The sequence below is a fragment of the Camellia sinensis genome, chromosome 15, assembly GCF_055761805.1.
Source record: "Camellia sinensis isolate YWXY chromosome 15, ASM5576180v1, whole genome shotgun sequence".
NCBI classification, from domain to species: domain Eukaryota; kingdom Viridiplantae; phylum Streptophyta; class Magnoliopsida; order Ericales; family Theaceae; genus Camellia; species Camellia sinensis.
The window spans coordinates 74,251,735-74,278,682 of record NC_138975.1 but is presented as its reverse complement, the minus strand read 5'-3'; the positions used below and the strand labels follow the sequence as shown (position 1 = coordinate 74,278,682).

General features: G+C 35.6%; 1 protein-coding gene across 1 annotated transcript; it reads left to right on the top strand.

Moving 5' to 3' along the window:
* The first annotated feature begins 17,605 nt into the window (after positions 1–17,605).
* On the top strand, positions 17,606–24,583 carry LOC114293189 (glyceraldehyde-3-phosphate dehydrogenase, cytosolic). The gene is made up of 12 exons (XM_028237220.2): positions 17,606–17,989; positions 18,103–18,126; positions 18,235–18,335; positions 18,734–18,849; positions 19,014–19,113; positions 22,647–22,793; positions 22,900–22,960; positions 23,034–23,131; positions 23,346–23,488; positions 23,705–23,788; positions 23,958–24,047; positions 24,292–24,583. Exons 1-12 carry the CDS (start codon positions 17,986–17,988, stop codon positions 24,335–24,337), a joined length of 1,014 nt encoding a protein of 337 aa, XP_028093021.1. The 5' UTR covers positions 17,606–17,985; the 3' UTR covers positions 24,338–24,583.
* Positions 24,584–26,948: the final 2,365 nt, after the last annotated feature.

Sequence of the window (26,948 nt, the reverse complement as noted above, 5' to 3'; positions counted from 1 at the left end):
CAATCGGGCTAAAGCCGGCAGATTTCACGCCCACTACTCAATTGATCCGGGCCTATGATAATACTAGTCGGGAAGTGATGGGGACAATCAAGGTACAAATAGCAGTGGGTCCATCTGAGCACGAAGCTGAATTTCATGTCATGGATGTTCCCGCAACATTCAACTTGCTATTGGGAAGGCCCTGGCTTCATCAGATAAAAGCTGTATCATCCACATTACATCAATTGGTAAAGTACCCATACGGCGGAGGAATTGCCACTGTCTTCGGAAATTCATCCATTCATCCTCCCCCAGAAGTCACAACACCACTGCTAGAAATACAGCATGGGGAAGAAGATGTATTCCTATCAGGTTTTACATTGGCAGAGGCCCAGCTAGTTCAAACGCTCATGGCAGAAGATGAAGGTGTATACGTCAGTGCCCAATCAATCTATTTCATGAGTAAACTAGGTCACATTCCAGGGATGGGATTGGGACAAAGTGGCAGGAAAAGTATTACTACAGCCAGTGAAGTACCTCATAACCCACATGCATTCGGACTGGGGTATGCACCCACAGTTGATGACTGGAAAAGGAAAACTGAAGAGATCAGGGAGAGGATCAAGGCCAAGAGAACCGGGCAGCAGTTTGAGTTAGTTCATAAGCCAATTCGTGGGACCTTGAACGGACGCTTTGTCCGCCAAGGAGAAGACTTCCCTTTCTGTGGTTTCCCTGAGCCCTGGATTGATCAAGTGGAGAAAAAGAGATACCCTGGGTTTGAGATCTTCTTCGATCATCAGCTTTCTGACAGTGATGAGGAAGGGGTAGATCCTAGTATCGACATCAGACAAGATAGAGAAGCCAGCTCCGAAAGCAGCACAGAGGAAGTTCTGGGTCTAACACTGGCTGACTTACTGATAGAATCACATACTAACGCTGAACCAATGAAGTTGGGGGATATGACCATTGCCGTGATCGGGGAAGAGGTACCTGCTGACTGTTCAAGCTTCATCATGGATGCGGTGAATGGCTCACAAATAAATTGGCATTTTGAAAAGAGTTGTATTGAGAGTTCTGAATTGGCTGTTGAGTTTGAGTTTGGTGGGCCTGTGGGGTTAGAAGCAGATTTAAGTTTGTCTAAAATGTCTGAGTCTTCTTTTTCTTTCTCCTTTGAGTCTGTTGCAACTTGTGAGCCCGAGGCTTTGAATGAAGATGTGATTTCCGCTTACTTTTCTGTGCCCATAGTTCATAATATTGACCAAAATTTTCAAAATTTTGATAAAAACGAAGAGGAAGAAATCCCTCGGGCTTTGAAAAATTTAATCGACTGGGAGGAAGAAAGGCGTGCTAAGCCATTAGTGGATGAAATTGTTTCTGTAAATGTGAGTACTGAAAAAGATCCTCGCTTGATTCAAATTGGTTCTACATTGTCTTCAGAGGAACGTAAACAATTAGTTGCTTTATTAACAGAATTCAAAGATGTTTTTGCATGGTCCTACGAAGACATGCCAGGAATTGACCCTGAGATTGTACAGCATAGGATCCCTCTCGACCCTGGGGCCCGACCTGTCAAACAGAAGCTTCGCAGAATTCGTCCTGATTGGGCCTTAAAAATTAAAGAAGAGGTTACTAAGCAAATCAACGCTGGTTTTTTGCTAGTATCAGAATATCCTACTTGGTTAGCCAATATTGTGCCAGTTCCGAAGAAAGACGGCAGAATCCGAGTTTGTGTTGACTTCCGGGATTTGAATAAGGCTAGCCCAAAAGATGATTTCCCATTACCACATATCGACGAATTGGTAGACTTCACTGCAGGACATGCTTTACTGTCATTCATGGATGGTTTTTCAGGGTATAACCAAATCCTTATGGCTCCAGAGGACAGAGAAAAGACAGCATTTACCACACCATGGGGGACATACTGCTACAGGGTTATGCCATTCGGTTTGAAGAATGCCGGGGCTACTTACCAGAGAGCTGCTACCACTCTTTTGCATGATATGATCCACAAGGAAGTTGAGGTGTACGTAGATGACATGATTGTCAAGTCCAAAGATCGGGAAAGCCATTACACTGCATTGAAGAAATTCTTTGAGAGAATTAGGGAATACAAGCTAAGGCTAAATCCACAAAAATGCACCTTTGGGGTAACTGCAGGTAAGATGTTAGGATTTCTGATCACACAACGGGGAATCGAAGCTGATCCATCTAAAATTAAGGCCATCTTAGAAATGCCGCCACCAATGACTGAAAAAGAGGTGCGGGGTTTTCTAGGAAAGGTGCAATTCATAAGGAGGTTTATTTCAAAGCTAACCCTGACTTGTGAACCACTGTTTGGTCTCCTAAAGAAAGGGAAGAAGTTCCAATGGAATAATCGATGTCAGTTTGCATTTGAGCAAGTCAAGCAGTATCTGCGGAATCCACCTGTGTTATCATCGCCCGAGCCAGGAAAACCGCTAATTTTGTATTTATCAGTGACTGAATCAACCATGGGATGTATGCTCGCGCAAGAGTCAGATGAGAAAGTGGAGAAAGCCATCTACTACTTGAGTAAGAAGATGCTTGACTACGAGATCCGCTATACTTCCTTGGAAAAGGCTTGCTTGGCTTTGGTTTGGGCCACCAAGAAGTTGAGACACTACTTGTTAGCTCATTCGGTAATTCTGGTTTCAAGATTAGACCCCATCAAATATCTCTTTGAGAAACCAGCTCTTACCGGTAGGCTAGCTCGTTGGTTACTCTTGCTTTCTGAATTTGACCTTAAGTATGTCACTCGCAAATCTGTCAAAGGAAGAGCTGTAGCAGAATTTTTGGCTGATCACCCAATTGAAGGAGAAGAAGATGTGGAGTACTCATTCCCAGATGAAGAGGTCATGCAGATAGAAGAAGACACTTGGAAGTTGTACTTTGATGGAGCGTCTAATCAATTTGGCTATGGAATAGGCGTGTTGCTCATAGCGCCGGATGATTCCCATATCCCCTTAGCTTTCAAACTCCAATTCAGGGTATCTAATAACCAAGCAGAGTATGAGGCATGCATTGCTGGATTGGAAGCAGCCCTGGAACTAGGGGCAATAAGGTTGGATGTGATCGGGGACTCAAACTTGGTCGTCTCTCAAGCCAACGGAGATTGGAAAGTTAAAGAGGAAAAAATGAAAGTCTACCATCAAACCTTGGACATGTTGATCCCGAGGTTCGAAAAACTGACTTTTACGCACTTGGTAAGAGAGAACAACCGATTTGCTGATGCGTTGGCAACCTTAGCATCAATGATAGATATACCGGTCGGGGTCAAGATGCGTCCGATCCTTATAGAACAAAGGTACACCCCCGCATATGAAATGATAGCCGCAACGGAAGAAGTTCAAGATGAAAACCCTTGGTACTTTGATATTTGGAATTTTCTGGAAAGCGGTACATATCCACAAGGGGCAAACACCAAAGACAAAAGGGGGATATGGCGTCTTGCCACTCAGTTTGTCATTTGTGGAGATAAGTTATATAAGAGAGGGCATCTGGGAATGCACAAGCTATGTGTAGAAGAAGAAGAGGCAAAACGTATCATGGAGGCCATCCATGGAGGAGAGTGTGGAGCCCATATGAACGGTATAATGCTAGCTAGAAAAATCCTTAGACAAGGATACTACTGGTTAACCATGGAAAGTGATTGCATCAACTTTGTTAGGCGATGCCACAAATGTCAAATCCATGCCAATCGCGTGAACATCCCGCCATCAAAACTCTACAACATGACTTCGCCTTGGCCTTTCTCAGTCTGGGGCATAGATGTCATCGGGGCAGTCACACCGAAAGGTTCAAATGGGCATCAGTTCATCTTGGTCGCCATTGACTATTTTACCAAATGGGTTGAAGCACAGTCATATTCAGTGTTGAAAACATCACATGTGGCCAAATTTATCAAGAACAACATTATCTGCAGATACGGGGTGCCAAACGAATTAATTTCAGACAATGGCTCACATTTCAAAGGAGAAGTGGCAGTTCTACTTGGGAAGTATAACGTGGCTTTTCACAAGTCATCAACTTACAGGCCACAAACCAATGGAGCCGTTGAAGCTGCAAATAAAAACATCAAGAATATTCTGTGTAAGATGGTAGAAACTTATAAAGATTGGCCAGAGAAGTTGCCTTTTGCACTTTGGGGATACAGGACATCAATCCGAACATCTACAGGGGCAACCCCTTACTCTTTGGTATATGGAATGGAGGCTGTTTTGCCGATTGAGTTGGAAGTGCCTTCATTAAGGATTATGGCTGAATGTCAGATAACAGAAGCTGATTGGCAACAGAACCGATTTGAGGAACTATTTTTGTTTAATGAGCGAAGGTTGAAGGCGTTATACCACATTCAGGGGTATCAACGCAGGATTGCCAGAGCATTCAACAAAAAGGTTAGATCCAGGAATTTGAGGGAAGGGGACTTAGTGTTGAAAGACAACCGAGCTCCTATTCACGATCCTAGGGGCAAGTTTAGACCCAATTGGACGGGTCCCTACATCATTAAATCAATCTGGTCGGGAGGAGCAGTCATTCTCATGGATTTGGATGGTTTGGAGTTTTCACAACCAATCAACATGGACAAGCTGAAGAAGTACTACCCTTGAGAGGCTCACTGGGCCGAAAACCTGAAAGGGCGACCCAGGCAAAAGTTAGAGCATAAAAAAAAAAAAAAAAAAAAAAAAAATGATGAAAATGATGAAAAGCTCGCAAGGTTGAAAACCCGAAAGGGCGACTTTGGCAAAAGTTAGAGCACAAAAGGAGAATGTCAATACCCGAGTGAACCTTAGCCGGAACTACGATGGCCTGATTCCTATCTTTGGGATACGTAGGTAGCTTCATCTTGAAGTTCGGCCTTAATCATTTGTCAACTCACTCATGTTTGATTGGTGAATCTTTATTCGGCTCGGCTATCCATATTTAATGGCTCGTCCCCATTTGATTCAGTTGTCCTATTTCTTCTTCAGATGAGTTTCAGTCACAAAATGAATTCAAGTGTACATCTCAAGGGTTGATTTCATGTTGATCGAGTAGTGGTCATTTGCAAAAATAGATTTTGAGGACTTTTAATGAAGTTGACTGATTTTCTCAAAAATTATTCCATTTTTCAAAACTCAGACCATTCTTTGGACCAAAAAGAGAAAATTTTCAGTGCTCATAATTTGGCTTATATGATTTCAAGGTAGAAAATGGAATAAGTATGCTAATCTAACTCTTATGTTGATCAAAACATTTTTACAAAAAATCAAGAGACAAAAAAGGGTCAAGGCAATGAACTAGGGGCATAGTCGAGTTAGAGATTCTGTCTTCTCCATCGCTCCAGTCAACTATTCAGTGTATATAAGTGTGTATTCATACCAGTCAGTGTATATAAGTGTGTTCCTTTCATATCAGTCAATGTATTTACACCAGTCGGCGTATTCACACCAGTCAGTGTATATAAGTGTGTTTGGATCGTTTTGCTTCGTTCTTGTTTCGTTAAGTCATTCTTTGATTCAGGTCAGTGATAGGCTCAGAATTCACTAAAATACAACCATTGTCAAAACAAAATGATTTTTATGTTCGGTGTTGTGCCATTCATGCTATCCAGATTTACAGAACAAACTTGTTTTATTAAATGCCAGGGATCAACCCCGATCAAAGTTGTACAAAAAGGAGTTGAAGCTATAAGTGCTCACTCCAAAAACAAAAAAAAAACACAAAAAAAAAAAAAAAAAAACAAAAACAAAAACAAAAACAAAAAAAAACAAAAGCAAAAAAAAAAAAAAAAGAAAAGAGAGAGAGTAGCATCTTCTCAGTTTTTCGGCAGCAGCTCGGCGGAGAAGATTACAACCGGCTTCATTTGCACACAGTTTCATTGCCTAACTTTACCATCAGCTGCCTCGTTTCATCTTTACTCCTTCGAAGCTTTTGAAGACTCTGCCTCAGCCTTGGCAGAACTTCCAAAGGAAATTATTCCTCGCCGGCCATCAAATTGGTTGTGCGAAGAAACTCCGAATCGAGTCACGGAGGTCGTCAGTCGTTTCAATTCTTTGTTCTGCTTTTTCAGCACACCAATTTCTACCCGAGCGTCTTTGTACATACGTTGGAGGAGGGAGAGTTGTGCATTTAACCGATGTACCTCACACATCCTGTTCTGCAGTCGACGGGACAAGTTGGAGACCGCTGTCACGGTCTCCACACATGACCTCAGCGTATACGAGTTTGCTTCAATATCAGACTGTGCCGCCATGATTTGATCAACTGACATCGCTGGAAAGTTGAAAACAGGGGAAGGAGGAGGAGCCCGTGGTTGAGGTTCAGGGGAGTCAGAATTGGTCATCTCTATCGTGGACTCATTCAGGTCTGGAAAAAGAGTGAGAGAACCATGTGAAGAGGCCATAACAGAGGAGAGTAATGCAAAAGAAAGAGGTTGCAAAGTGGTGGCAGAGAAAGTTTGCAGGCTTTGGCTCTGCTTCTCTCTCGCAGGCCTCAACTTAAGAAGAGAGCGAAGGAGAGGACAAAGAGGGAAGAAGGCTGAGATGATCATTGACAATCGGGGCACAATTGGATAGCCTGTCGATCAGGCGCCGCGATTGTTGAAATCGTGTGCCAGACACAACGCTCGAAGAAGATGACGGAAGAGAGAGTGAGACAAAAACAGAGAGAGAGGCGGGAGAATTGTATATTTATACATATATGTATATATATTGTATATCTATGTATTATATATATTTGTTTGAACGTTTTGGTTACAAGAGTGGCTTGGGTTCAGTGGTTTGGCTCAGTGATTGAAGGCTAGAAGGTTGAGCCCGAGGTCAGGGGTTCGAACCCTACAATACAAATGTTTCTTTTGTTTTGTTTTGGTCTTATGTATATATATGTCTCGTATACCTATATATATATGTTTGTTTGAATATTTTGTCACAAGAGTGGCATGGCTCAGTGGTCGAGGACTCGAAGGCCAAACTTGAGATCAGAGGGTCGAACCCCCGTGTCTATGCATTTTCCATTTTTCCTTTCTTTTTTTGCGTGTTTTGCGTACGTGCGTTGACGTCAGCAAACGGAATATGCCTTCTCAGTAACGGTATCTTTCCGTTGATGGCTGCAAACAGAATATTCCCCAAATCTATGTATGTATACCGTACATGCATGTCTGTGTATATTGTCGTATTTGTATGTATTTTGTCTGTACATAGTATATGCATACGGTATTTGGTTCGAGCATACAATTCCTTCTTTCATTCTGTGCATCTAACGCATAATAAAGCACATATCGCACAATTTCGATTCCATCGCACTGTCTCGTGCAATTTCAATTTAATCGCGCTATCTTGCGCATCACACCATCTTGTGCACTCCCTAGGTCTAGGAGACCTCAAATCCTATGAAGGTGCAATTCCTTTGGTGTTTGTCGTGCCCGAACGACTTCAGATGGTCTGGTATAGCCACCTGCCTGTGATTGCAATGAGTTCCTAGGAGACCAACTGCGACGGTGGAAACTAGAGTTCGAATGGCGATGCCTAGAATGCAAAAGGTTTGGAATTTCCGAGACTAAAGTCTGGTTTAAATACCCAGGGGTGTATCCCCGGCTTGAAATCTGTATGGCAGCCCCATAGGTTGAGGTAGCGTGTATGCGCCTCAATTCTGGATACTGAACCAAACTAGTCTGTCACCCCGTTGGAGAATAGGGAAAGTTGTGAATATGATCAAGAAGAAAAGCAGTATCGGTGGCTTCTACATGTAGAGGTTACCCCTTGTCATTCTACCATACCTTCTTCCACTTGCGTGAGACGCGTTTGGATTTCAAATCCACCTTTACTCCTTTCACGTGAAACGTGTTAGGATGTGACGTTTACTTGGTTAAAACCTTCCCCCTCTCCGTATAAAATACGGATAGGTACGCCTGTTGGTTACACCATTATCATTCTCGTTGGTTAAAACCTTCCCTCTCTTCGTATAAAATACGTTGAGATACGCCTGTTGGTTACACCATTGTTGTTCTACTTGGTTAAAACCTTCCCCCTCTCCGTATAAAATACGGATAGGTACGCCTGTTGGTTACACCATTATCATTCTCGTTGGTTAAAACCTTCCCTCTCTTCGTATAAAATACGTTGAGATACGCCTGTTGGTTACACCATTGTCATTTTCTACTTGGTTAAAACCTTCCCCCTCTCCGTATAAAATACGGATAGGTACGCCTGTTGGTTACACCATTATCATTCTCATTGGTTAAAACCTTCCCTCTCTTCGTATAAAATACGTTGAGATACGCCTGTTGGTTACACCATTGTCATTTTCTACTTGGTTAAAACCTTCCCTCTCTTCGTATAAAATACGTTGAGATACGCCTGTTGGTTACACCATTATCATTTTCTTTGGTTAAAACCTTCCCTCTCTCCGTATAAAATACGTTGAGATACGCCTGTTGGTTACACCATTGTTGTTCTACTTGGTTAAAACCTTCCCCCTCTCCGTATAAAATACGGTTAGGTACGCCTGTTGGTTACACCATTGTCATTTTCTCTGGTTAAAACCTTCCCTCTCTCCGTATAAAATACGGTGAGATACGCCAGCTGGTTACACCATTGTCATTTTCTCTGGTTAAAACCTTCCCTCTCTTCGTATAAAATACGTTGAGATACGCCTGTTGGTTACACCATTGTCATTTTCTCTGGTTAAAACCTTCCCTCTCTTCGTATAAAATACGTTGAGATACGCCTGTTGGTTACACCATTGTCATTTTCTACTTGGTTAATACCTTCTTCCTCTCCGTATGAGATTGTTGGTTATACTGCCATTCCTCCTATCGCGTGAAACACGTTGGGATTACAAGTTTACTCGGTTAAAAACATCAAGTGCGTCTGGTGTTTACACCATCTTTCCTCCTTTCGCGTGAGACGCGTTAGGCTGTTGTTTCACTCGGTTAAAATTATGTTGTGACACATTTGTATGTGATCTTGTGGCACATTTAATGCAATGCACCCCCTGTTATGTTTCATATCATTTGCACGAAGCTTGCCTTTTCATTGTTGTCATCTTCATCTCTTTATCATCACTCCATGGCATTGTATTGCATTGCATAATCATGAATTTTCAAACAACTGGCTTCGCGAAGCGTGTAAGTCCAACCTTCAAACTGCATTTTGAGCATATCATTTCCATTCTGCCCCTGAACTACGCTGGTTTGATTCCTTGCAAAAGGATACGTAGGCAACCTTCGGGTTCAACCACTTGCATTGCATCTTGTTTGCTTGCCCAAGTCTTACGGCCTTGTCAAAAGGGTCGTCTTTGGGCTTTGACATTCACTCACGTCATGAAATGACTTTGAGCTCTGTCAAAGAGGGGCAACTGTAGACACCCCATTTTGACCGGCCCTAAGACTTGGGCGCTTTCTTTTGATTACTCAATGATGAAAACAGGAATATGCTATCTCACAAAATTCTCAGTAAAAAGATGGAATATAAACTTTAATCCTAGTCTTACACCTGTTTTTGCCAAATTATTTTAGACTCCTTCTCCATTTTCTTTCCTTTTATTATGTATTATATTATATATATATATATATATTATGTTATATTATTATATAATATTTTATTAAATTTATTCAGTAGCCTGGTTTCACCCACGCACCATACTTTTGTATATATATATATATATTATATTATATAAGGGTATTATTCCTCCTTTTAAAAAAAAAAATTCACTACACTCCCATCGTGCATCTTTTGTTTTCTGTGCCTTTAGACCCGCTTTGGTCAAATTATGTTGCATATTTGGCCTACTAAAATATATTTTATTAGTCCATGTATTTTAATTTTACGTAGTTGTGTGTTTTTATATATTTTTTTGGGTATTTGTACATGTATTTATGCTAATAATCTCTTTTATATATTATTATATTATAAAGTGCATAGTAATTTTACTGTGCATCTTTTGAAAACAAATCCTACCACCGTTTCTTCTTTTGTCCTTTTCTTACAATTATTTTCTATAAAAGGGGGAAGATCAGAGAAGGAAGGAAGAATTTTTTGGCAGGGGAGAAATCAGGAGAGTCAAAAAAATTGGGAGAGAGAATAAAAAAAATGGGGATTGGTGCGAGGGAATATTGAGAGAAAAAGAATCAGAAAGAAGGAACTGTTAAAGTTGTAATTCCAAATTTTAACTGAGAATTGAGAACACATTCCACAGACTTTAGGGTAATCAAAAGAAAGTTTGTGAATCAGAAAATTCATCATGTCCCCGAAAGGTGAGTTTTTGCAAACTTTCATTTAATTTCAAAATGTGATATAATTTGTTTAAGTACTTTATTTATTGTTTTTCATAATATTTTTTTTCGCTTTAAATGGTCGGTTGAACCACCTAATTTTACTACTTTATCTGCTGTAATTTACGGTTGTATATAAACTGCTGTAATTTACATAAAATGTTGTAGTTTACTATTTATAAATTGTTGTAATTTTATCGCTTTAAATGGTCGGTTGAACCACCTAATTTTATTACTTTATCTGCTGTAATTTACGGTTGTATATAAACTGTTGTAATTTACATAAAATGTTGTAGTTTACTATTTATAAATTGTTGTAATTTTATCACTTTAAATGGTTGGTCGAACCACCTAATTTGTTAAAAGATGTGACCCCGCCAAATGAATAGTGATCGGTGGTGAATAGTAACCTCCGACGGTAAATAGTAACTTCCGGCGGTGAATAGTAACCCCGACGATGAATAGTACCTCCGGCGATGAATAGTACCTCCGGCGATGAATAGTAACAGCGGATGAAAAAAATGCCTGGTAAGATGAATAACGATCAAGAAAGGTGAATAGTAATTGTCGTGATGAATAGTAACTTCCGGCAGTGAATAGTATCTCGGGATGAATAGTGCTCCCGCAAAAATAAGTTTTCCCGAACAGAACGGAGCAGTCTTCCTACGTCAAGCAAAATATTTTCCGGCGCACATAAAGTTTCTTTATTTTATTTTATTTTATTTTTGAGAGTTTGTGAGGTTTTTATTTTGTTGTAATATTCCTTTCTCTCTCTCTTATCTGGTTTGTAATAATTTATTCAGAGCGTTGTAATAATTCCCCGCCCCGCTTCTTTCTATCCCGTTCTTTTACTTGCTTTCTTTATTTGTACATAAACATCATATTTATTTTTCATCATAGTTATGCTTTGCATCCATGTTTCATGCATCTTGATTCGGCTAAGTTTGCATTTGTGGATTTAATCAATTCCTATGTGATTATGTGCGCTACCTCATGTTCTTGAGATGATTCACATATCATATTTTAGAGGCTGAATCATTAGTTGCATCTCATGAGTGAATTGCATTAGGATTTTGTATATAAGATCATGCATGTTTTACTAACTTTGTTTTGTAGCTTGTTCGCGGGTCGTCAAACATGTAAGTTTTTATGCTTTAGCATCCCGTTTGTGTATGTTTTTCTTACTATGTTTAAGCATTCTACCATGTGGCTATTTGCTTATGTGATATAATTGTATGAATGCCAGTGGATGGAGGTTGTGTCGTTTAATTTGGAATGATGTTGATTTTCATGTTTGTAAACTCAATTTATTTGGGTTATACATTTTCGAAACTCTTTCAAAACTACATGAAATCAAGTCGTTCCAAAATGGGTGACATAGTCTATACTTGTATGCCTCACATAGTAAATTTTAGGATTTATTAACTAATCAGAACATGAACATATAAATAAAATAAAATTCATATCATGGTTAGTAAAGGCCGATCTTTGATCGGGTGGGCGGGGGTGCTCATTATTGACCTTCCCCTCTCATACCTAAGGTTCCGAGCCAAGCATCCTTGGTAACGACGAACAGTGGCCTTGGCACGAGTCATGGGTTTCCTAATTTTCCCAAAATAAATATTAGGTGGCGACTCTGAGATCTGATGACGCAGTCCATTTTTGACAAAATTGCAATAAAATGGATTTTCAATAAAAGTTGCCAAATCTGGACTCTCATCTATGTTTCACATTGCACTCGTGAGAATAGATCAAAGAGATCTCGGGGGTCCGAACTGTTTAACGCGCACGGGTACCCCCCGGGCATGTTACATGTAGGATTAATTAAAATTCGATTTAGAGCAAATTAATTAGGATAATCAATGCCAATTTGATTAGTTTAAGCTAAGCTTATTTAAGTCTCATTAATCAAGCCTATATAAGGCACAAGTGAGCTCTAGAATACACTTTACACTCTTATTTCTTCATCTTCGAGGCAACCAACGTGAGAGAGAGTGAGAGACTAAGAGAATTGAGATCAAGCTTGAGGCTTAGAAGGATATTGCTAGGAGACTTGGAGAATTGCTCAAGATTATCTCTAAACCTTAAAGAATTGAAAACCTTAGGTAAGAATTCTAGCCTCTAGTTTTGTAATTTAGTTGGTTAATGCATGGAATCAAGTGAGATAAGTGAATTAACATGAGAATTGAGCTAAAGAATGGAATTGAGAATCAATTCATGCATGCATGCATGTGTATTTCATAGTATTTTGAAGTTAATTTCAAGTAATTCTTCCATGCATGTCATGTTTTCAACTTAATTTTGAGACTTCATCATGTTTTCCATCAATTTAACTTGTTTGAGCATGGTTTGAAGGGTTTAAGTTCAAAGAAATTACATGCATGTTTGTATCATGAGTTTCGAGTCTGAACTTAACATAATTTATTTGCTTTTAGGACATGATTTTGCGAAATGATTTATAATTCAAGATGAATTACGAGTTTGCACATGTTTCCTTAAATTTTTTGCCCACGGGAACTTGTTTTACAGCTTTGAATTTGAGTTTTGAACTTGGAAGAGCAATTTGGAAATTCCAGAATTCATACTCTTCGCTCAAGCGTGGGAAGTTGCACTCGAACAAAGAATTTGAGCTCCCAGAAGTTTTTTAGAGTTTTGCAGACCACTCAAGCGTGGGAAATTGCGCTCGAGTGAAGACCTTGTCTTTGGCTCAAGTGACCATCGAGCGTCCGTCGAGGGTAAAAATCACGCAACCAATATTTTGCAAACTTTGCAAGTCGCTCAAGCAACCGAAGTTGCACTCGAGCGAACTGTCCTATTTTTTAAAATTTGACTAAGTGTTTCAAGTTACATTTTAGCATCCTCATTGCATCTTAGGCATTCTTAAGCCCTAATTAAGACATAATAATGAGGATAAGACTTAGAAACACACTAAGAACAAAACGTAATAAGTTAAGCATTTTCTGAGCGTTTGTGTTAGTGTGCATCCATTATCTATTTGTGTAGGTCACGCGTCGTAAGCTAGTCGATCTGTCTGCTATGTATGTCTGCTTCTAGAGCCATCTGTGAGTAATAACTTTGTAAAGTTATGTTCAATTTATAAGTATTTTCTGAATGATATAAAATGATCTATTTTCTGAAATCTTGTTTTCTGTATGAATGAATGGTTGTCCAATGTTTCTGAAAAGTACTTGTGGTATCATTAGCTTTATGTGACGTTTGTTATCTATTCTGTTATGTCCCAATTATGGGCCAACTGTACGCCTCATGAGCCAACTGTTATGGATCCTTCTATATAAGTCCAATTTATAGGCCAACTGTACGTCTCATGAGTCAACTGTACCATCTCCGTGCACGTGAGTCAATTGTATGTCTTTATGGTCGTCCCTTTATGGGTCAACTATTTCTGTTAGTGCTAATGGATGTACCACATGCGATTAACTGTGCATTCTGATTATGAATATGATTTCATTTCTATTGTGAATACTGATTTCTGTGCAAGAATATGAATATGAATATGTTCCTGATATGAACTCTGATTTTCCTATCAATTATGGATAACATTCATTAAATCCTTTACTCTGTTATTATTCACTGGGCTCTAGTTCACTGTATTATTTATGTATGTAGGTCATCAGGCGCGCGACCAGGCTCAATGATGATTGCCTGGAATTTTGTTTTGTTGGCCAACCTTTGTGCCTTCCAAGAAGGTTCCGGAATAAAGCCGTGTGGTCGTGTTTTGTGAACTAAGTTTAAGGCTTTGTTTTATTTTCGTAAAATTTGAACAAGTTTCTGTTTTTCTATAAATTGGGCCAAGTCCCATTTTGGTTTTATCAATATATGTGTGTGACGTAAAACTAATGTAAATATGACGTCACATGTGTGTATATAAAGTTCTAAATTTCTATTTCATGTATGTCTGCATAGCATTATGGACGTTGTATTTTGTATAATTGCTTCTGCCAGCCCATTAATTATATGTTATACTATACAAAGGCCTTCGGTAATCCAAGGATTACTGGTCGGTTACGATGCTAAACCTGTAGGGGCGAGTTTGGGTCGTCACATTGACTCCCCATGCAGGTACCAAATACAATACACAACTCAAAACCACCCGACTCACTACTCGGACTCATAGACTATTTACTCCCTTCTTAGCTTTCCACTATTTGCACCATCCATTGAATCACAAAGGAAATTTAGTCATGCATATGATGCATGAATTTGTAAATACTCCTTTTTCCTAAAATGATTTCCAATAAGCCCAATTCACTATTTCACCTTTCAATATTAACCATGGTTCATTCAACAATTATCACCAACACAAGTCGTATGTAGAAAACAAATATTTCTAACCCCAAGGTTAAGAAATCACCCTCAATTTCATGTTTTAAGAATCAATTGAACAAAACCCCTTTTTTTAAAACAAGTTTTAAAACTAGGGTTTATAGAAAATTTAGAGGTTTCCTCTCTTTCATGAATTAGAGGCTAAATTTCTTCACCAACAACAATAATCATCAAAGATATCCATAATTCCATCCTTAATCATGAATCATTACTCATCTTCTTCCAAATCATTCAATAGCAAACATAACTTATAGATATATGCATATACGTATATATATATATATATATATATATAAGTATCTACTATATGAATAACTAATGAAATTACCACATATGAGTTCCAATTTAAAGGTATAACAAGTTAAGGACACCCCTACCCCAAACATAGAAGGTGAAGTGAAGAATCCAAGCAAAACCTCAACCAATTCGCAAAATAATCAGTGAAAAGCTTGAACTTGACTTGCTCTTCAATTATCTTGAAAGATCTTGGGTGAATCTAGAGCAAAATGTTAAAAAATCAAGTGGTTTGGGGGCTAGGGTTTTAGAATGGGTAAGAGAGAGAGAGAGAGAGCAATTGGAAAAAGTGAGGAAAGAATGAGTTGTATCGACTTTTAATTGAGCTATCTTGAACAGACAACTCGAGCGAACTTTCTATCGCTCGAGCAAACAACACAAATTCGAGGAGATCGCTCGAGCGATCTTTTTACCGCTCGAGCAAAAAAGAAGATGTTTTGGAAGTTTTGCAGAACTACAGTGAAAATACTAGGATCATGAAATCTATACTCAAGTGACCACTTCACCACTCAAGCGGTCTCGCTTGCAAAATAGCAAACTACTGAGAGTTACAAATCTTCGCTCGACCGATCATATGATTGCTCAAGTGGTCCTCAAAACTCAATTGTCACAAGTTTACCAAATACATAAACAGTGTCACATTTGTCACATAAATACATAGCAAAGGAAATAATTTAAGTTAAAATATACTATTGTTGTTGTTATTGCAAGAAGGTAAGAATAACAAACTTTACAACATGCTAAAACTTGTTTATGGACATACATATATATTTATCACAAGGCTAGACAAGATGAATGATAAGGATTGCACATCTGAAAAGATTGTTGCAGAAGAAGTACAAAATGACGAAGATCAATATGAAATGGCAAAATAGAAATACAATAAATTTTCAAAGTTTAACCGCAAAGAGAATCAAACTAGAGAATGAATGAATTTTGTAAAGATATTTTTATCTTTCAATTTCCTTTACTTAATTTATTTCAAAATAATAATAATAATAATACAATATCAGTTGGATGCTTTATTTTTTCACCTTAAATAATAATATTACAATGTTAGTTATGTATTTTATTTGTTCATCTCTTAATTACAAAATGGTTTCTAAATACATATATATAACAAAAGTGAAACAACATGGTGAATTTTATATTTAATAGTAATAAGTCAACCATGTGATACGAACTACAATTATTTGATGTGATTGTTTGAATCTACTTTTTGAATTTTAATGCTTAAACAGAAATATAAATGCCCTCCATACGTACGAATTGATACATTATTTTCTTAAATTGGCAAAAAAATTCCACACATGAAGGACATGGAGTTTGGTTGGACTCATAATCTGACCTGTTAATTTTCAACTAACAGTATCTCCAACCCATTAAGCATATAAAGCTTGTTAGTCAAAATGCCCAGTATGACCCACTTTTTCAACTACAATGCATTTGAGCATTTTAGCTCAACTCATATTCACTAGTTACATGTAGCTAACCTTCAAGGTTAGACAAAATGTATTTAATCATTAGAATTATTTCCCTCCATCTTTGTTGCTGATGTGACATTCTATAAAATTAATAGTATTTAGATGAATAACTAAAATAAAGAGTGTGGTTGGAATAGAAATATAATTGTTAATAGCAAAATAAAATATATATTTTATAGTAATGTTTAAATAGGTAAAATATCTATTACTGTTGGAGATACTCTAAACAATGCACTACTCCATAGAATCAACATAGAGTCCTATCCATAGTTTAAATACCACCACACACAAACAACGCCTACATACAAATTATCATACATAAATCTACACGTTTTATGTTATTCACACTGGCCATTCACATGCGCAATTTGTGTAATTTAAATAAAAATATATATTTATTATTTATATTGTATAACAATATTAATTTCATTTGTAAAATCATTTTATTTAAATATTACCTAAAAGTATATAAATATATCAACGACAAAATATTTAAATATTTAAACACTTTAACTTTTTAGACTTTTAAACATAAATATTAAATATTAAAAAAAAACGAAATAATTATAACAAAAAAAACTATTACAAAACCTAAAATTCATAAAATATGTATATACAAAAAGTATGTATCTGGTGGTGTTTGAGACGTTTGTTTTTGATTTTTTTTCACTAAAAGACAATTGATTATAAAATTAAAAATAAATAAATTCAAACAAAATATCACATCAAATTTCATAATCATTTCACATTTTCACTCATAAATATCACATCCAACCATAAAAATTTTTAACTATCTTTCCAAATATAAAAAAAAAAAAATTTATTCAATAATATCTTCCAAGTAAAAAAACCTACCAAAAAAAAAAAACTCGTTTTCTAAACGCCCATTATGTATATATAAAATTATTAGGTTATCCACCCAAAAAGTACACCCTCACTAATTTTTATGAAATTATAAACAATAATTTGAAGTATGTTTGGTTTGAGTTTGAGAAATGAGTTTTAGAGATAAAAAGTACAAAAAGTTATTTGGTTTGATTTTTTTCAAAAGATATTTTAAAAAATTATTTTGAGAGAGAGTTTTAAAAAAAGTGATTGATTTGATGTGTATGAGAGAGAGAGATTTGTTTGAAAAACTTGTAAACCAAACAAGTTTTGAGAAATTTTTTTAAAAAAATTTGTTTAGTTTAATTACTTTTAAAAATTTATTTGTGGAGAATTTTTTCCAAAAATTTTTGAGAAACACAAACCAAACAAGACGTTGATCTTTATTTCATTCCAAAACGATCTAAATCAGACCGTGCTCAGCCTATCGCTTCGTCAATCGAACGGTACAGATAGCGTTCTCCTCATCACCGCATTTGGAAATCATCGAATCGGACACCGGACATGGTGGTAGCACGATACGTTACCATGCACCTGCATTCGTAATAGTCGACCCATCATTTACCTACGCACCAACCGTTCCTTCCGGTCTCCCACTCCTCCACCACAGCTCTTCTTTGTCTATCTACTAAACCCTACAAGTTTCATTTCCTCCGCTCCGCAGCTCTCTCTCTCCCTCTCTCCCTTTATCACTCACTCTCTACAGTCTGTTCCCTCTCCTCCCTTAAGATCATGGGTGAGCACTTCTTTCTTCAATTTTGTTGTGGCAATCATTTTATTCAGTTTTTGACGGTCGTATTCTAATTGTCTCTCTCTTTTTTAATTATTTTTTGGGGGATTTATGGACAGGCAAGATCAAGATCGGAATCAATGGTACTAGATCTAAACTTGGATCCTTTTGTTTATGTTCCCAATATTATTATTATTATAGGAGTTTTGTTGTAATCATGAAATGGTGAAAATTAACTCTTTCTCCTACAGGCTTTGGAAGGATTGGCCGGTTGGTGGCCAGAGTGGCTCTGCAAAGAGATGATGTTGAGCTCGTCGCTGTCAACGATCCCTTCATCACCACTGATTACATGGTTCTGCTTAAAACTGCTTCTTTAATCTCATAATCATGGGTTTCATATCTATGTATTATTTTTAGTACTACTTTGTATTGTAATTAGTCTGTATGTGCTCTGGGTTTAATTTGTACTCAAGTTAATAAGTGGATCTGAAGTTTAAACTGTCCGATCGGAATACAAAACATGATCCTGTTAGGATATGATTCCGATCTGTTGAATTTTGGAGTTATTTGCATTTGGGTTAATGCTTTTGATGTTTTTAAGTGTATGATCTGAAGTAGTGGGGTCTTCTGTCTCTGTTAAGCTACTAGTAGTAGTAGTAAGGTGGTTGTTTATATTTATTTGTCTTGTTGTTGCAGGCCTACATGTTCAAGTAGGGTGTTTGTTTATATTTATTGGTTTTGTTGTTGCAGACTTACATGTTCAAGTATGATAGTGTTCACGGTCAATGGAAGCATCATGAACTCAAAGTGAAGGATTCCAAGACCCTTCTCTTTGGTGAGAAAGCAGTAGCTGTTTTTGGCCTTAGGTATAAATTCCCAACTCTCTTTCCATTCATACGATAGATCCATTCCCATTTATGTAAAAAAGGGTGCCTATATATATATATATATATATATATCTATGTATGTACAATTTTAAGTTTGGAAGAGATGTTGAACTTATTTCGTTGATGGGATGGATGATTGTTAGGAACCCAGAGGAGATCCCATGGGCTGAGACTGGAGCCGAATTCATTGTGGAGTCCACTGGTGTCTTCACTGATAAGGATAAGGCTGCTGCCCACTTGAAGGTTTGCTTGTCCTATTCATATGCATACACATGGGCGGCTCTACCCTTTGTGGACAAGTTTTGATAGCTTTATACTGTGTTTGGTTGGGGGATTTGGTGAGGGATTTGAAAAGAGAAATGGAAAAGATAGGTGAAATGTGAATAAAACATGTCTATATTTCACCTAGTCTCACACATCTTTTTTCTTTCCCTTTCCAAATCCCTCCCCAAATCCTCCAACCAAACACAACATTAATTATTTAAATTTACTACTTTAGCCCTACTGATAGTTATATGTTGTGGGTTTGTGCATTATGTGGTGGTATTCACAACTTGTGTTTGTATTCAAAAAATAATTACATATTTTTATTTGAAAAATGTTGGGGAGATTTACAATTTAAGTATTACAATTTACTCATAATGATATGGTAAATTATGAGTATCAATTTTTTCCCCAAATCATCCAATCTTAAAAGGTAATTCGAATGATGAAAGTTAAATTAATTTTGCCAAAACACACAATTAGGACCTAATTATGGGGTTACACATCTGATTAAGTTTATTTTTATTTTTTAAATAAATAATATGCTCCATGAACCCTACAATGTAAACGATTGCATTTGTTTAATCTTCTACTCCATTCACTTTCGGAAAGCAAACTTTTTCATAATAATAATTTTAAATATTATTTAATTAATTGAAATGAAGGTTAAATGCAATTGAATTGAATATTCTTCTTTAACCTCTACCAAAAAATCATATTAACAAAAAGAAAAAAAAAAGGAACTATGCAAGTCGCACGGGCCTAATTCACTGGTATATATATGTGTGTGTTAAAATTTTTCATTCTCTAAGTTGAATCCCCTGCCTCTCCCCATTGAACACCCAACCACCCCAACTCACTTGGTTAAGCATTCACCCCACTTCATTGAACACCAAATTCATAGCCCATGAACTCTTAAAACAATAATGTTAGATTGCCATATTTTCTTGGGAAATTTAGTCAAACCTTCCATTGGACATTTGTTTGGTAAAAATGACAGCTCAATTTATTTTGCTTCATAAACTCTCTAAAGAGGGGGCGCATAATTGAGTAAGGACAAAGTGGGTGTTTGAGAAGTTGCTATTTTAATAGGCTAAAATTTGTGTGCTTGGGAAGATAGTTGGATTTTTTTTAGTTAGATGTAATGTTTGTGAGAGAAAAAGTGAAACAATTATGGGTTTTATGTGACATTGTCTTATTAGCTATTTTAGCTTATTTTGTCATTTTGTGAATTTTAGCTCAAAAAGCCAAAAAAAAACCTTTGCCAAACACCTCCAAAGTAAAATATCATTTTTTTTTCTTAGACAATATTATCAAAGTAATATGTTACTGTGAGAGAGCTTACATCAATTTCAATGGTAATATTTTTTTTTTATTTTTTATTTTTTATTTTTTTTAAGAATTTCATAGTTAACATGAATCTTATTTGATAGATCTTAATGAAGATTCTAAAAATATTAATTTATTAAAACCGACATCTAGATGAAAAGTTATATTATATTATTTTAGAGTTTAATATTTTGGTAATAGTGGTATGTGTTGGACTTTTTAAGAAAAACTTTTTGTGAGGGGGGTTTTGATTAAAGTTTTATTATGAGGGGGTTTTTGACCAAATTCCCCTATTTTCTTACCATAATCTGTTTATTACCTTTCTGTCAATATCGTATTAGTTTAATGAATATCACCACTAATGCTTGTTAAGTTGTTAGTAATATAGGAATGAGAGAAATAATATATGGTAAGAAAATTTTGTCATTTATGTTTTTTTTATATATATATGGTTTAAGTTTATATATACACTAATGGTTGGGCATGTGGGTTGCACGTAGTATGTGATTTTTCATCAACTTGTAGTATTGTAATTATGCGTCTCTTAAATTGGTATGTGATATGTATACAAAGTATGGAGACTTGTATGGGTAAATTGATCTGTATCCAAAATACAACTAAGTAAAAAATAAATACATACTCGGTTGAAGAATTTAAATGATAAGAGGATAAATTTTATAAACATAAACATTAATTTATAGTTAAATTGTTGAAATCGCAATCTTATCTTAAACAATAAACAATAAATAGGTCCTTTAAATATATAATTTAACACAAATCTTTTTCTATCAACTTTCCACTTTAATTTTTTGTAATCCATACCTATAATACAATTGAAGGTATAAAATTAATTGTACAATTACACAATTTTGTTTAATAATTCATCTTATAATACAAATATATTGAGTCTACTATTACATATTATTTGCATAATATTGGTGTAAGAATTCATTAATATCAATATGTAATATATTTTTATACATCAAGAGTTGAGTTGAGTTTCCTGTGTCACGAATATCTTGGATGATGAAAAATATAACATTAGTCATTAGTATATACAGTTGCTAAATAATTATCGTGAAAAAAAATAAATATACAAAGTACAATTATTATCATGATGTACGTGTTTTCCAAAGTCTTGACTTGTTATTGAAAGTGTTTGATGTGGACACTTGTTTGTATGATATGTATGTATATTTATTGAACATAAGTTAATAGGAGAATAATACACAATTTTACAGTTTTTTTCTAGTAAAAATATAACTATATTACTAAAACAATACATATTAGAAAATTAAATTATCCGATGGTAATATAACATTACAGATTGACAATGCATGTATACAATTACATATGTAATTTTATGTTTATATTTTTTTATATGTATTTATATATAGACATTGACATGTATAAGATATCACAAAAATAATGTGAAATCTTTTACAACAGTATGATAAGGCAACAATGAGAAGTTAATTATTTACAATTAAATAGTTGGTCATTATGTAGATGTTTAGTGTTATATTTTTGTGTGTATGCATTATTTTTATTTAGATTATTAAATTCACATAAATTAGAGATTCGTGAAGAAAGGTTTAAAAAAAGAAAAGTTTATAGTGTTTGCTTTGGTTTGTTATTTCAAACTTTTGTTTTGAATTTTTTGATTTTCATGTTTTTTGTCTTATTTTCTGTTTTGTTGCTGGATTGATTTTGGATTATTGTTTTTTATGTTTAATCTTAGAGGACCCTCTTGTCTTCTCATGTACTCTCGCTTTTTATTTTAATAGACACCCCCTTTTTGTACCAGTACAAAAATTTTTTTTTGTTGATAGTGCTTTTCTAGTTTCAATTATTATTCTAAAACAATTTTCAAATCAGATAATTCTAAATTGTTGGCTCTATTGTTTTTAGCTATTGTTATTTTGTGGCAACTGTCATCAGTTTTCACTATAACATATAGATCCCGGGTGGTTTGCCAAGCATGTTGGTTCCTGTAGTGTGTGTTTTTCATCCATGTACATGTAAATCGTTTGGGTTGCCTTCAAGCTGTCAAAAACATTCTAGACACTGGTTGTGATCAATTTGGACTCTTCTCCCTCATTTGCATTATTTAAACATTTTCAGAGATTAAATATATTGATCATCCAACTGCGTTAATTTGAGTTCGTATCTTTGATCATCAGGGTGGTGCAAAGAAGGTTATCATTTCAGCCCCTAGTAAGGATGCTCCCATGTTTGTTATGGGTGTCAATGAGAAGGATTACAAGCCAGATCTTCACATTGTTTCCAATGCTAGCTGCACTACCAACTGTCTTGCCCCCCTTGCTAAGGTCCTGTTCCTTGTTTTCAATTTTCTTATGTGGCCCTGTTTCCCAAATTTCTCGAGTAAAATGAAGAAGTCATGTGATTGATCTAACGTTACTTGTTAATGTGCAGGTTATCAATGACAAGTTTGGCATCGTTGAGGGTCTCATGACTACCGTGCACTCCATCACAGGTGAGTTTTTATAAATTTTTGTTTAGCCTGTCATAGTTGCAATGTATATTCATTCTGTGTCTTTGTGATTCAGCCACACAAAAAACTGTTGATGGACCATCAAGCAAGGACTGGAGAGGTGGAAGAGCTGCTTCATTCAATATCATTCCTAGCAGCACTGGAGCTGCCAAGGTATTGAAGGGCTCTATGGAGCTGTTTGGATTCAACTAATGATGTATTTGTTTTGTGGAAAACACTCTATCAACAGATGTTTGTTTAGTTGTTTGTGGATAACACTATTGAGAATTCTGAAGTTTTTCTTGTTCTGCTTATTTGGATTCCTGTTCCAGTTATATTTGGTTCCTAACCCCTATCTTATTGTATGCGAAAATTTGTGGTTTCTAAGGCTGTTGGTAAGGTGCTGCCTGCACTTAATGGGAAATTGACTGGAATGGCTTTCCGTGTTCCCACTGTCGATGTCTCAGTGGTTGACCTCACTGTGAGGCTGGAAAAGAAGGCTACTTATGATGAAATCAAAGCTGCTATCAAGTAAGGATGAAGAATAATCTTCTTCTTTTTTTTTTTTTTTTTTTTTCTGAGAAAAAAAAAAGAGGTGATATTTATGTGTGTAGGTGTTAATGTTAATTCCATGCTTTTCCAATGTTTCCTCGAGTATTTACAAGTGTTGTGATATGCTCGTCTTTCAACTGACTCATTTGAAGTCTATTTTTGTTGGTGTTTATTTATATGTTGGGTGGTTATCAGGGCAGCATCTGAGGGAAACATGAAGGGGATCTTGGGTTACACCGAAGATGACGTGGTATCCACGGACTTTGTGGGCGACAGCAGGTAAAGTTACAGAAAGCCACGCCTGGTTCTTTTTATTTTATTTTATTTATTTCATTGACACTTTGTAAAAAGTAATAATTGACGATCATTTTCAAAGTAGCTGCTATTTTTGTAGGATATTATGACCTTTAGATTGTGATGTTTAATTCATTTGCTATTGAATTTCAAGGTCGAGCATCTTTGATTCCAAGGCTGGGATTGCTTTGAATGATTTCTTTGTTAAGTTGGTGGCATGGTATGACAACGAGTGGGGTTACAGGTAACTTTCTAGCTTTCTTGTTAAATATGGTTGCATGATATGTGACCCTACACTTTTATATTTTGTGGTTGGCATACCTTTAATTTCATGTGGTGGTACACTTTTTTATTGTAGTCTTGACATGTACTTTTTTAACTTATCCTTGGCACAAGGGCATCATGGATAGATATCACTGTCATGGGGTTGGTTAATTGTTATCCAACATCTGCTGCTGATTTTTTGCTCTCTTTTTGTTGTGTTGCAGCACGCGTGTGGTTGATTTGATCGTTCACATGGCAAACACTTGCTAAGTTGTGTGTGGAAGGATTGGCTTTAATACGCATATATGCTTCTGTGTTGTTGTTTTGCTTTATGAGTGATGCGAGAATCTGAATAAAAATGAATTTTGGGACATGGCTCCCTAGACTAATGCTGTCTGAAAGTGTATTTGTCATGGTTTTTAGGGTTTCGTACTGGGGTTGGTATCAGATCAGCCCATGTTTTTAACTAAGGTCCCTGAGTACCGGTTTTCCAATTTGAAATCTGTGTTGTTTCTATTTCTATTTCTAGATCTTTTATTTCGCATGGCAGGCTGTTCTACACGGCATAAAAGGAAAGCAAACTAATTTCCAATTTACTTAGGTAGTATTTGGTTCATAAATTTGGGAAGAGATTTAGAAAGAAATGAAAAATGCGTGTGAAATATAGATAAAGTATAATTATATTTCGTTTACATTTTGTCTATTTTTTTTCTTTTTCTTCTTCATTTTTAAATCTCTACCGAAATCCTTGGACGTGTCAATATAACATGCAAGTCACACGTGTATGTGAAGGTTTCTAAATTTTGTACATGTTTGACATATAACGTAGGTGAACATAAACATTGGTGCTGTTTGGTGGAGTTTTTTTAAGTTAAAAGTCGATAATTAAAAAGTAGAAGCGAAAAACATTCTCATTTAATGTTTCAAATAATCAATTTTTTTTTTAACTTAAACTATTTTTACTTAATAAGCTATAAACAGAACTTGTATCAAATAGTTTAGTATAAATTTTTAAATCAAAATAAGTCATAATCACCTTCAAAAATTGTAACAAGCAGTCCCATTGTAAGACAATCGATTAAATTATATAGACTACTTCTAACACTTAGCAACTTTATCAACTTATTTATTTATTTATTTTTTCTTTTTATTGTTTAGTTAAAATAGTGAGTAAATTATTAAAATTCACTTCCATCAAATCACTTACAGTTGGTCATTTTAGGTCTATTTTGGCAATTGGATTAAAAAGTTATTTTTTTGATTTTTTGTCTTCTTTGGGGTCATATCACCTCTTTATTTTATTTTTACTTTTTTTTTTAATAAAAAAAAAAGTCAATTGTTTTGGCTCAACAAATGTAATTAGTGATTTCACCTAGTCAAACATTCAAATATTTTGAAATTAATTATTTTGAGTTCATAAAAAAATAGTTCTAACTTTAAATGAATAGAAATAATATAGAAAAAAAATAGAGAGTTTGTTAAACAACGTATGTAAAAAGGTGTATAGTTAAAATAGAAAATATAACTTTTAATTGAAAATGTAACAAAATTTTAACTAGTTTGATAGAGGTCCTTAAGAAGTGTTTGGAAATTGGTTATTTTTGGTATTTTTTAGTTTTTTAAGAAAAGACATGTACAAAAAATAGAGAGAATGGTTTTATGTTCTGTAGTGATTTTGTTTGTTTGTTTGTTTGATGTTTCTTGGTTGGTTCCCAAACAAGTTTTTAGCCACACAATCAAGCACATGAGCCTAAATATGTCAATTAGGTGTCATAATCCGAACTTGCCCCAAGAGATTTAGATCATAATCGGCCAATAATCATGAGACGACCTAGGGCCTCGGACATAAATTCAAAATATAAATAATTATATGGGATCAGAAGCGAAAGCAGAATAATAAAATTGTCCAACGAGCTATGCATATATGGCATAAACAAAAACATCTTATACATTAATAACTTACATTCGTACAAACACACATTCATTACAGATTGCATATTTAAAGACTTATACATAAGAGTACAATTCATCATCTTACAAAACATAAATTCTTGTAAACAAAAGATTTAAATTCTTGTAAACAAAATATGGTCAAATATGACTAACAAGAACAAAAAGACAAAAGCCTCATCTAAGAGGCATTCCTTGGTGGACATCACAAAGCTTAGGTAAACTTCCAGGCAAACTCTAGGGCTGAACATCCTGTTGCTCACTACATACATATATATAAGAATGAGCTAAAGCCCAGTGAATAATATCCAAGTAAAAGGTTTCATGAATGAGTTCCAAAGTTTAATCATAATCATTACCATATCATATTCATTACACAACGGAACGACCTCTGGTCTAATATATGACAGAACGACCGTTGGTCCAACATATAACAGATGTACAGAATAGAATAGATCATAACTTGACAGAATGACCTTGGGTTCAATTGATTATAGCTATATCAGATCATTACAATAACCATTTGGTCAAACATATAACAGATATCACAAACTTTTCAGATATTCAAAACAACCTTAGCTCCACTGTCACAATCCAAAACTGCCCCTAAAGGTTTTGGACATGACCACGTTAGAAATAAAACAAAAACCAATATACGTAACGCATGGGGCCTGAACGGAAGTACCTAACAACCAAAAATTCTATGCCATTGAGCTATTACTATTATGCCAGGAACATCATATCAAATAAATAATATACAGGAAATATACACACATACATCGACTCAGCCCATAATTGGGTGTATGACAAAACATATTAACGAAAGATAATCAAAGCATAAATCCCAAAAACATAACAACACGCTAAAAAATGCACGGGCTTCAGTTAGTGCCTGGGTACACCGAGGTTGACAAGAGGGAGACGAATCTTA

Coding starts and splice junctions, on each gene's coding strand:
- LOC114293189 (XM_028237220.2), top strand. Junction 23,132..23,345: donor GCAGCACTGGAGCTGCCAAG/GTATTGAAGGGC, acceptor GTGGTTTCTAAG/GCTGTTGGTAAGGTGCTGCC. Junction 23,789..23,957: donor GACTTTGTGGGCGACAGCAG/GTAAAGTTACAG, acceptor TTGAATTTCAAG/GTCGAGCATCTTTGATTCCA.